General features: G+C 48.8%; 2 protein-coding genes across 3 annotated transcripts; one reads left to right on the top strand and one right to left on the bottom strand.

Moving 5' to 3' along the window:
* Positions 1-221: 221 nt before the first annotated feature.
* On the top strand, positions 222-6,241 carry LOC120649917 (lariat debranching enzyme-like). 2 transcript variants are annotated; one of them, XM_039926844.1, is made up of 10 exons: positions 222-2,187; positions 2,341-2,457; positions 2,690-2,847; positions 3,448-3,569; positions 3,724-3,917; positions 4,590-4,772; positions 4,859-4,977; positions 5,074-5,213; positions 5,504-5,602; positions 5,783-6,241. In XM_039926844.1, the coding sequence occupies exons 1-10, from the start codon at positions 2,182-2,184 to the stop codon at positions 5,878-5,880; spliced, it is 1,236 nt and encodes a 411-aa protein (XP_039782778.1). In that variant the 5' UTR covers positions 222-2,181; the 3' UTR covers positions 5,881-6,241. The 2 variants fall into 2 exon arrangements, with proteins under 2 accessions (XP_039782778.1, XP_039782779.1); XM_039926845.1 differs by having other exon boundaries at positions 224-2,187; positions 5,504-5,584.
* Positions 6,242-7,818: 1,577 nt separating this feature from the next.
* LOC120649916 (transcription factor MYC2-like) lies at positions 7,819-10,434 on the bottom strand. The gene is made up of 5 exons (XM_039926843.1): positions 10,282-10,434; positions 9,923-10,051; positions 9,257-9,832; positions 8,771-9,148; positions 7,819-8,674 (listed from the first exon to the last, which is right to left on the bottom strand). The coding sequence occupies exons 1-5, from the start codon at positions 10,366-10,368 to the stop codon at positions 8,600-8,602; spliced, it is 1,245 nt and encodes a 414-aa protein (XP_039782777.1). The 5' UTR covers positions 10,369-10,434; the 3' UTR covers positions 7,819-8,599.
* Between the last annotated feature and the right edge of the window lie 1,155 nt (positions 10,435-11,589).

The following is an 11,589-nucleotide window of genomic DNA, read 5'->3' as shown; positions in this document are numbered from 1 at the left end:
GTCGCGGCCGCGGCCTGCTGTCAGGCGTGATGCACGGGTTGAGGGGAAAACAGTGTTCTGGATACGGGTGTCGAGACAAGTTTTTCGGGAATCGGGAGATCGGAACAGGGAGGTTCCCGGAAAGCTGGGGTTAGGGTTTTAAGGAAGGATCGAGCTCAACGACGAGAAACAAACTTAGCGAACGATTTAACTTGATGAGTTTTCGGGGCGTTACACACTCCCACGGGTGGATCTGCGGCCATGGGTGGCGGCTGCGCGCGGACGGTGCTTGGTTGGCGGCGGCTCCCGTCTGCGGCGCGTGGCGGCTGGTGCGCGGGGCCAGCGCGGAGGGCGCATCGCGGCGCGAGGCAGGCAGAGGCACGGCCTGGCCGCTGGAGGAGGCCGCGTGGTGGAGATGCGGCGCGGGGCGGCGTGGTGGAAGCGCTGGGCGGCCGCGCGGATGGAGCGAAGGAGGTGGTGCGGCACGGCGACGGGGGCTGGGGCCGGCGCACGGGGCCATGTGCGAGCGGCAACGGCGCGGGCCGATGCCGCGTCGCCCGTGCTGGCGGTTTCTGCCCGGCCGGGAGGAGGTGCGGTGGTGCGGCGTGCCGGGAGGAGGTGCGGTGGTGCGGTGTGGCGCCGGCGCGTTGCTGGGTCGCGAGGACGGCGGAGGGAGATGGAGCTTCGGCAGCGAGCTTTGTGGAGCTGCGACAGTGGCGTCCCTGTGATGGTACCAGCTTGAGGCGACGAACGCGTGCAGTGGGGTGCCGGCACTCCGGGCGAAAGCCCTCGCCAGATTCATTCTGGTGAAATGGCGGCGGCGCCTCCGGCCGTCGCTCTCCCTGTTGTGGGCGTCATTTTGGAGTTGCAACCCTCCTGCACGAGATCTCTGGGTGAAAACCCGGTCCAGGTCCTGGACGAGCGACAGCGGCGCCTGTGGGCGTCGTGACCTCCTTGGAGGCGTCGTCTCTAGAGATACCGTTCGGCGACTTGGCCGGCCTGTTGCTCGCGATTTGCTTCGGCGGTGGTTACAAATCTGTCGGAGGGCGTGCGGAGAAGGGGGTTGCCTACCTCACGCCAAGACGCCTGCTCTTCTGTTGGTGGTCGGGAGTCATCACTCGGCTGTTGTTCGCCTGCTTGCAGCGTTCCGCGGCGCCTGGAACTGCGTGGCAGTCTCCACTGCGGTGCGGGACAACGTTTGAAGGACGACGCTAGCGGCAACGACAATCAGTGACGACTTGGCCTGCAGCGGATCGCGGCGGGGTGTTCAGCACAGCTGAACCCTTTCGGTGCGGTACAACGTCGGAAGACGGCGCGGGCGACATCTTCGGTCTTCTGGCTCGAGGGCGGCGTCTTCGTGCGAGCGGGAAAACAACGTGATGATTTCGAACCACGGCGGTGGTCTGGCGGCTTGGTTCAGTTCCGGGGGGGTTGCCTCGACGGCATTCCCTGAAACGAGTACGGAGCGTGGTGCCGTGTGGCGGGTTGGAGGTCCCCGCACACGAGAGAGGCGTGCTGAGTGGCGGATTGGAGGTCCCCGCGCACGCGAGTGTGGCGTCCAATGGCGGAAGTGGCGAGGCCCCCGCGCGTTGGGTTGCTCCGGACTTGGTATTTTTCATGCCGTCGGGCGGTCGGTTTGGGTGCAGCAGCACTGCGGCGTTGGGTCCTGCACGACAGTAGCCTCCTGGTGTGGTGGTGTCTGCCCCTTCTGCTCCTCTATCAATACTGGAACACTTCAGATGTTTCGATAGCCGCAAGAGTGCGATGGTAGGTGGAAGCTGCAGTTGTGCATTTTCTCCTCTGTCGTCGTTGTGAATAGAGTTTGGCCGTGTTGATGTCCCAATTCAACCGGCCAGTGAGTATAGTTGAGCGGTAACCCGTGTTGACGTCCCAATTCAACCGGACGAGTTTGTTGTTTTCTTTTTTATTTCTGTCTATAGCCTCCCAAGTCCGTAGTCAATAGAAAGGCACTCGTCAAGTGGCATTCGTTAAAAAAAAAACAATCCGAGTCCACTCCGAACTCTAATTGGGCCGCGGGGACCACAAAACCATCCCAAAAGGCCAAAAGCCCCGTCACGCGGACCCGCGACTTGTCCCCTCCCCACACGACGCCCGCCGCTCCTGCCCCGGCGGCTACTCTCCCCCCACGGCGCTCCGCCCGCTGCTCGCCGGCTTCCTTCCGCCAGCTCCAGTCCGCTCGCGATGAAGGTAAGCGACCGCTGGATTTCCCCTATCAGTTTGAACCCCCGCTGGAATACTCCCGCTGCACCGCCCGCTCCGGGCTTGGGGCTCGGAGGTGGTTGTTCTCGCGCGCGGGCGCTAGGTGTTCGACGTAATGCCTCACCGTGCGCTCCCGTGCAGATCGCGGTGGAGGGATGCATGCACGGGGAGCTGGACATCGTCTACGACACGCTTCGCAGGCTCGAGGAGGCCGAGGGGATCAAGATTGACCTCCTCCTCTGCTGTGGCGACTTCCAGGTGCGTGCTCCCCGTCCCTCACTTGTGGTGCGGTTCTGCGGGGTAGTTCGACGTTTGCATGAATGGCATATTGGATGCGTTTGACCAAAGTCTCGCGTACTTGTTTTTTTTTCGTCTGAGTAAACATTCCTCCATCTGTTTTGGGACTTGGGGGAAATGCCTGTGATTTTCAGTAACTTTTGATAGTACTGTACTACTCTAGATGTTAACCTGGCACTGCATTTTTTTCCAGGCTGTTAGGAATACAGATGATTTACGGTGTGTTAATGTCCCACTAAAGTATCGTACCATGAACTCATTTTGGAAGTACTACTCAGGACAAGCAGTTGCTCCATACCCAACCATCTTTATCGGTGGAAATCATGAAGCATCCAATTATCTGTGGGAATTGTGAGTCTTTGCAGTTTCTATAACTTGTGGTTTCCATTTTCCTGTAGTTTTTTGTTTAACATATCTACATGTTCATTTGCAAATAACTAGACTCGCCTCTCACAGAATTGGGCAAACTGAATTTAGTATTATGAACATGTTTTAATGTAACTCAAGTATTGGGTGACTATTGTGGAACTATGGTATTCAGTAGCCACCGCTATAGTCCGTTAGTTCAGGTCTCCAGGGTGCATGTAGTCAGTGTATGGACCATATTAAAACACTGGCATGTACAGGAATTGAACCCACTCTTGGTTGTTATTAGAATAGGCTTTCTTTTGCTTCTAACTGACAACTTATGTAGAAATTAATTACAAGGCGATTAACAGTACATGCCAGTAGTCAGTGTATGGACCACATTAAAACACTGGCATGTATAGGAATCGACCCCACTCTTGGTTGTTATTAGAATAGGCTTTCTTTTGCTTCTGACAACTTATGTTGAAATTAATACAAGGAGATTAATAGTACAATTGTTCCATACTGCACCTAAGTTTGATGTGTTTCTTTGCTCATGGTGTATAGCCTGCTATTTTGTGCTATGCTTTTTTTTACTATCAGGTACTATGGAGGATGGGCAGCACCTAACATATACTTTTTAGGGTTTTCTGGTGTTGTTAAGTTTGGAAACATCCGAATTGGTGGGCTGTCAGGAATACATAAGCAACACAATTATCACTCAGGCAAGTCTATTTGATTTTACATGGGACGCTTTGGATTTGTTATTCTTTAGCCTTTGCATCTAGAAGATAGCAAAGGAGGGAAGCCTGATGAAAAATGACCCAACTGTAAATCTTGTTATGCATTGAGTTCTCACTCATTCCTCTACCTACGCAGGACACTATGAGAGGCCTCCATACAATGAACAGACTATACGGTCTGTATACCATGTAAGGCATTATGATGTTCTCAAGCTCATGCATTTGAAGGAGCCACTAGATATATTCTTATCACATGATTGGCCTCTGGGCATTACCGAGTATGGGAACTGGCAGAAGCTCATTCGCGCGAAAAGGCACTTTGAAGAAGAGGTATTGTCAACTGGCTTAAGAGAATGCCTTATGATAAAGCTTAATGGCATGGCATCATGATTTCCCCTATGACATTTAACTTTGTGAAAATGTCTCAAGACAGATTCAATGTTAGTGTGCCAGAATACTGTATGATTTGTTCTGAGAACGAAAACACCCTGTTAATTCTAGAAGATGCATTGGTCCTTGCATTTTTGTGAATAGTAAATCTTGCCGAGAGTTACCAGGTGAAACCTGGCCAACCCATCTGTTGTTTTCTTCAGACTCTTGGTTTTGACTTCCTTTACTAGGGTCTCTCAAGCCTTGACTCCTTTACCAGGAATAACTGGACAACTCTCTAATCTGCTCTCCACCCTTTCCTGTAGATTACCCTGCTTTTGTTTTGGGCCTTTGGCTTCAACTTTGCTATATCCTTTTACTCAGGGCCTAGTAATTTAGTTTATTCTTATTTGGAAAGGCAGTACTGTGGTAGAGGTAGACTACTGTATATGCATGTGTGGTTTCTGTTCATAAGATGTCTTGATTTGATTTCAGTGTGTCCGTGTGTAGTTTGAATGAATCCACTTTCTTATGTAATACATAATTCATTCTTACCTAACTCATATTCATATATCTTCTGGAATGTTGCTGCATCTGTATATTATACTATTGTCAATGTCCATTTATTTTCAGGTTAACAATAGAACGCTAGGTAGCAAACCTGCAGCTGAATTACTGAACAAACTAAAACCACCCTACTGGTTTTCAGCACATTTGCATTGCCGGTTCCCAGCTATCATCCAACATGGAGAGAATGGACCTACAACGAAGTTTCTTGCCCTTGATAAGTGCCTTCCTGGGCGAAATTTTTTGCAGGTTCTCTTTCCTTTCAGGATAGTTGATATATTTATGAGTAAAGTTTTGTTTATATGTCTGTCTGAGATTGTACCATTCCATTTCAGGTTATAGACATTCCGTCCAATCCTGGACCATATGAAATCCAGTACGATGAAGAATGGCTTGCGATAACAAGAAGATTCAATATCATTTTCCTCTTAACTCGAAGGCGATTTACTATTCGGTTGGTGTATATAATTTTTATTCTTTGTTAGCATATTGTCAGTACTCTGAAAGTTTTTTGCCATCGCTAAATGTGGAGTTGTTTACTTTATTGAAGGGATGAGCAGCTTGACACTCAAGATGACCGAGAATGGGTTCGGAACAAGTTGAATACTAGAGGGGTTAAGCCATTTGACTTTGTCCAGACTGCACCATCTTTCAATCCTTCCAATCCAGTCTCCAATTCCTCCATTACAAGTAAGTTTGATATTCACATCTCAACTATGAGTCGTAAAGAAGCCAGCTTCTATTGAAAACGTTTATCGTGTCAAACTTCTCAGTCCTTTAGTTTGGTGCATCATGAATTTCCTTTTGACGCTATTGCCTGTCTATTGAAAGTCGCAATTAGCAGAAAATTTTTATGTGACTAAGCATTTTCAGTTTATCTTTCAACAATTATTGCATATAACTCTTTGAAAATGTTTGAATCTATTTCTTTTGTTATCAAACTGCTGGCTTGTGCTTAAAACATTTCTCCTTATACACAGGAAGTTGCAGGAATCCACAAACTGAGTCTTTCCTCCAGCTTCTGGAACTCCCTTATCTGCTGGACTCATCTAATTCTGAGGGTGTGTCTTCTGTTAATGGTTAATGGCCATTTCTTTTATATTAATAATAAGTACTGCATTTCATATTTGTAAAGGCAAGAGTTAGCAAAGTTTTGGCTGTGTTTGGTACTGTTTTCCTCCGTAGATAGTTGATACTGTTACTTGGTCTCTAGAGCTTCTGATAATTTGTGTGTTTTTTTAAAAACTTTTGGTTTACAGAGGTCGATAGAACCGAGTCAAGCTCTCAGCCAGGAAACATGCTTGATGATGAAGATATAGAACTACCGGATGAAGATGAAGGTGCCATAGATGAATAGACGATGATGAGTGAATGAGCCGGAGTAGTTGGACAAGTTCTGTTGCTCCATCCCAGTTGCAGGTTTGCCTTGAGGGATGGGTTTGTCTCTGTAGAGAGAGGAACTAAAATGTACTAGATTGTAGTGACATAGCTGGTTGGTTATGGGAGAATGTCTGTGGACTCGTAGGCTAGCCCAATGCAAACTTTCTTCGGTGTTGAATTGTTGGTGTCCTTTAAAGTTCGAACTATTCGGTGTCCGTCAAAGTTGGAACTACATTCACACTGATTGTTCAGCTAACTCACAAAACATGTGTATTTGGTGGAAAATGTTAACCCAAATGACATCTTCTACTAGCAAAATCGAGTTAAACTTCCTAAAACGATCTGTTTAAACATGCATATGTAGGGTCTCGTTTCTAGAAGATTGCTATGTATGAAAGTACTTTGGATCACTTTATATTGCCTAAATGCTTGTCACGACTCATTCCCAAGGTGACCTTTTCTTTTAGCAACAATGTGTCTATTGACTTTACTTATTTTCATCTATTTTCATACTTGTATCATGGCAAGGCAGTAGTTTATGGCTGAATGCTGTAATTGAATTCTCCGTTTTTTAGTAGTAGGCTGAAACTAACCTGCAGTAGTCAATTGCCTTTATTTTTGTTCCTTGACACAACCTACGTGTCCAGGAGGCTATTATGTTTTTCCTCTTAGAGATCATTACATAGATCACACTATCAAGCTTAAAATGACTTTGTCTCATCACAATATGTCACATTATGAGAAACAACTCATGGTCATGGACATTATTTGCCTTGACCATGCCTTGTACTGAAACTAAACCTGCAACCGACTGCACGTCTGAAAACAATCTGGCGCCGTTGTACCAGTGTTCTGATTGCTTTGCTCATGCCCTCAACGAATGCTGTTGCCAACGCCTCCCATTACGCCACGCGCAATCACCTTACTCGGCCTCTCCGGTCTCCTCCCACAAAATCTTTCTCTGACCAGGGACAGCTATCATGATTGCTTAATTTCTATTCCTTTTCCAACAAAATTATTCTGAACCGTTCCAGTTTCTAGAGAGGAGTTTTTTTTACTACTTTTTCAGCAGCAGAAATGCAGAATTATGCTTCCACCAGCCATATAATTAGGAACTTAATTGCAATTGGTTGAGCAGGTAATTTCCAGGGGGGACAACATCTCTATCGGTGATGGGGTCTGAGAGAGACTGCTGGAAATTTCATCAATAACCTAATGCTTGGGATCCCAGGGCAAGCGACGAGATTGTTTCAAGCCCATTGGCCTGAAAAGATTTGGATCTTGCCACCTCCAATCATGCATGTGAATTGTCTCGCAAGCAGACAAATTTGTATGCATGGGTTACTGAACCCCACTTGCTGGGATTAGTGATTGCAAGTGTGGGTTTAAGAAATCCGTGGAGTGGGAGGAGATCAGATGCTTTGGCTAACAAACAGGTCTTAATTGTTACCACCAGAGCAAGGTAGGCTTTGGTTGACTAAACAACTTAGTTGTCAAGACACTTAGGTGTGATGTGCTGTGACACAGAAATATAAGATTGTCCTATTAGTATTATTTTCCGTAGCTGCAGTTGTGAGTGAGTTCACATGGAAATTAGGCCATCATGTTGTCATCTGAAGATTTGTAGGTTTCAGCAAGCTCCGACCATTAGTAGTCATGTAACAAGGTGATGAATTGTTGGGATAATAATGAATCACAGTTAAGTGGTCGCTATACCATTAAAAATTATTTTAATGTCCTTTTTTATAATTTTCTATTAATTTATGGACAAATTATACATAGGGATATCGATTAAGACAGATATACATAAAGATTTGTTACAATCGCAGTCATCAACAATTTGCAAAGTTTCTCAACAATAACAAAAGACAAGTCTTGAGTAGTAAGCTGAAATGACATGGAAACAAGAAAGCCATCAAAGGTAACAACCGAGCACATTTATTTATTTTTATGCTTGTATGCGAGTAAACAAGAGAGCACAACTACATCTTGATCGTGTGACAACTGACAACAAAACCCACATGTGAAAACTACAAGCAAAGGGTCCATCAAGTTGCGGCTAACCCAACTTGTAGGACCCTCGAAAAAACAAAGGAAGAGGCACCCCTACTGTACTTCCGAATCAAGGCTTGCAAAGTCCCCCTCAGAGCTGAAAAAAGATGGCACCATTTTCTCCACAATCGAAGCTTTTTTGGGAGCAGTGTGACTAGGATTGAGAGGACGGCAAAGGTAGGTATTTGTGTTTGAAAAACACTGTCCTCTCATGGAAGAAACAAGGTGAAAGGGCAACATATTGGCAAAGGGGAGAAAGAAAAATGTGGAAAAAATAGGTTTTGTAAAAGTCAAACTCCCCGGCCTATAACAAGCCCTAGAAAAAGACAGGTCTCTGATTTTTTTTACACTCTACTCCCTCCTAAAAACATGGAGTGACAAGATCAAACCATGTAAAAAATGGAGGGAGAGAAAATAGGATAGGGTAGGTAACTAGGTAATTCATCTGCACCCATGCAGCAAAAACCGGTGGAAATGGCTATCTTTGGGGGGGGGGGGGGGGGCACTGTGGGGGACTGCGAGCAACTCTCTTCGGAAGCATGGCAAGGAAGAACCTGAGAACCTAACCATTAGCCACGAATCCTCGTGGCTGATGGGAAAAAGTTGGCCTAGATTAAGCTTTGTCTGTTCAGGAGCTAAACCCTTCAGAAAGATGATTTGAACGCTTGATTTAGCTTCTTGACAATATCCTTGACAGACATGCAGAAGTCGTCACCAGCCTGCAGAGAAAACACCAGATGAATTAGCACATGTGAACTGAAGAAGGTGGTGGCATGCATGGCAGACAGAGAGTGGTTGTGGTTGAGCTGACTCACCATGGCCATGACGGTGATGTCGAGGGTGGAGGTGGTGAAGGGGAGCACATTGGTGTTCATGATGGTGAGGCCTAGGCACTCGACCTCGGACAGCGCGGCGATGAGCACGCCCTTGCGGTTCTCGCAGTGGATCCTGATCAGCACCGTGCGGTCCGACACCCGGGCCTCGATCTCCGGCAGTGTGCCCGCAGCCTCGGTGCCCACGAAGTTCTCGTCGCAGGACGAGCCGTCGTCGTCGTCGGCAGACAGCTGGGACTTCTTGACCAGCACCGCCGCCTCCACCGGCCGCCGGCGAGCCTCATCCTCCAGGCCCTTCACCTGGTCCTGCAGCTGCTTCACATACTTGATCGCGTCGCCGAGCACTGACGCCTTGTCCATCTGCGATGCGAGCAGCGCCCCCCAAATCAGTTAGTTGACAGGACAGGAGCTAGTTGACTAATCACGCGGCCTGTCACGTCGCCATGGATTTGGGCGTGCGTTGTGTACCTTCTTGAGGCCAGGGACGATCTTGGAGAGGGCGATGAAGCGCTGGCTGAGATTCTCGCGGCGCTTCCGCTCGGCCAGGATGTGGTCCTGGTTCTGGGAGGCCGGGCGGGTGGTGGCCGGGGCTGGCACCTTGGCGACCTCGGCGACCATGGCGTCGTAGCTCCGCTTGGCCGAGCGCTCCTGGTGGAACAACGCCGTCGCGCCGGCGTCCACCACCTCCTGCTTGGGCGCCTTTGCAGGCGCGCCACCGTAGAGGGCGCTGGGCACCTGGTGCGTCTCGGCGGCCTTGGCGAAGGCGTGGCCGCCGAAGGAGAGGATGGTCGGGGATGAGGAGTCCGCGGGGGATCCCTGCTCCGTGATGCACGAGTCCCAGCTGGTGTTGACCTTGGCCGCCTTGCGCGGGCGGCGCTCCGCCGCCGCCGCCGTGGGCTGCTGCAGCGGCATCAGCGCCGCCGCCAAGGCCCGGTCCACCTCCACCTCCCCCTGGCCGAACGCCACGGCGATCTGCTGCTCCGTGTACTGCTCCAGCAGCCCATCCGACTGCCACTGGTGGAAGAAGCTCGGCTCGTCCACCACCTGCGCACCAAGAAACCATCAGTATTCAGGCACGGAGGCAATCCACACGAGATGGCCGGCCGGCCGGCCGGTGATGAACTCAGAACTCACCATGTTGGAGAACCACTGAGTCGCCATCTGCAGAGTGCTTGCTTGGGATTGGGACGCCCCTGCTTCCAAACCGAAATCCAAAGGACTGCTAGCGCTGTAGGCTGCTAGCTGCTCGAAGCGCAACAAGTCCTGCAGGACACGCATGAACAGAAAGGGTCAGAGTCTCAGAGAGGAGACCACTGCAACTACATTCGTGCAAGCGATCTCAATATCAAAATCCTCCTCCATGCCACGAGATGCACGGCGGAGCGCATCTGTCTCCATCACTATGATTCGTTCAGCTAGCTGCTCTAGTGCTCCGTGTGGTGTGACATCATGGAATGAAGGGCGTAGCAGGGATGGGAGAGAGTGAGACCAACCTGAGGAGATTGGAGAGACGGGGGTGAGGCCTGGTCCCTTTTGTCCGGAGCACCAATGGGGTTGGGAGAGAATGGAACATGCCGCATCCGCCTTATATAACCTCTGGGGTTGGGTGGGCGAGACTATTTTAAGCCCTCTTGGTTGGGTTCTGAATGTGAACTGCTCGACCCTCCTCCCTCCTCCGCCCCGTTGAGCCGCGAGTAGACTGTGCAAATGGTGGCTAAAGGGCCCACCTCCCCTTGCTCTACCTGTCTGAACCAAGCTTAGTTTATTGGCCTCTGTCTCTGCATCTCTGTACGTATTGTGTGCAGGATCCGGGCAAGTAGGCGATGTCTATTTGATATGGCGTGACTCCATGATGATGTCAGTGCAGATCGTCCTGGGATTGTATAGGAGTTGGGTTTTTTTTTTTGATGGCTTGTATAGGAGTTGTTACCAGTAGTTGCTGTTTCGCCTCCAGAGCAATGGGTTATTTAGTCATGTTGTAGATGTCACTCGAATATTAACACCGATTGATCCCTTTCCAGTTTGCCTTGCTTAAATTGTTTCTTGATGCAAATGCATCCTTCGTATAATTACCCATGAAACTGTTGCTTGCCATCTCTGTCTTGTGAACAAAACATTGTACATAATCATGGCATACAAAAAGAAAAGAAGGGGGGGGGGTGAGGATGCTCTTCTGTATTAGAGGCAATCATTGCTAGGTGTTTCTAATAAGGCAATGTATGAAACCATGAAACAGGCCATGGAACCAATATCATTGTTGCTGCTTTTTGGAGATATTTTCTCATCAAACATCCACCTCCAGTCATATCTCGACAAGACTCGCACTACTTCGATCCTTAAATGGATACTTTGGAGTCGTTTAAACCGACCGACCGCAATTGTTTTTCTCTGCCCAGCACTCATCACAAAAACTGAAAGCTGCACAATCCGGGTTTAAGTCGTTCGATCGATTCGAAATAAGTTAATCATTTGCACAAAATAATGCTCTGAAAATGTTTTTATTGCCAGCGCAGCCTGTAGTCTGCCAGAAAGATGCTTTGGTGGATTATGACCTGGGCCCAACTCACATGGGGCCATTGGATGTAAAGTAGTACTAGAAGTGGTCGAGCATTATGGTTAGAGACAAGAGGGGATTATGAAATGATCTAACGATGGATTAATCAAGGGATTTGCTCGAGATTTGCTGGAGATTAATTTTAAGATTTGCAGGGGTGGACTCCCAACCGTATCTAGGTGCGTCGTCGCGCCATTTCGTGGGAGGGGAGGAGGGAGACTTGCAGAATTTAAAAGGAGCAGTTGGG

This window comes from Panicum virgatum, chromosome 9K, assembly GCF_016808335.1.
Source record: "Panicum virgatum strain AP13 chromosome 9K, P.virgatum_v5, whole genome shotgun sequence".
Lineage (NCBI taxonomy): Eukaryota > Viridiplantae > Streptophyta > Magnoliopsida > Poales > Poaceae > Panicum > Panicum virgatum.
This window is presented reverse-complemented; position numbering and strand designations above follow the sequence as displayed.

Coding starts and splice junctions, on each gene's coding strand:
- LOC120649917 (XM_039926844.1), top strand. Junction 2,848..3,447: donor TCCAATTATCTGTGGGAATT/GTGAGTCTTTGC, acceptor TTTTACTATCAG/GTACTATGGAGGATGGGCAG. Junction 5,214..5,503: donor CTCCAATTCCTCCATTACAA/GTAAGTTTGATA, acceptor CCTTATACACAG/GAAGTTGCAGGAATCCACAA.
- LOC120649916 (XM_039926843.1), bottom strand. CDS start 10,368: ATGCGGCATGTTCCATTCTCTCCCAACCCCATTGGTGCTCCGGACAAA. Junction 10,052..10,281: donor CGTCTCTCCAATCTCCTCAG/GTTGGTCTCACT, acceptor CGTGTCCTGCAG/GACTTGTTGCGCTTCGAGCA. Junction 9,833..9,922: donor CTCAGTGGTTCTCCAACATG/GTGAGTTCTGAG, acceptor CTTGGTGCGCAG/GTGGTGGACGAGCCGAGCTT.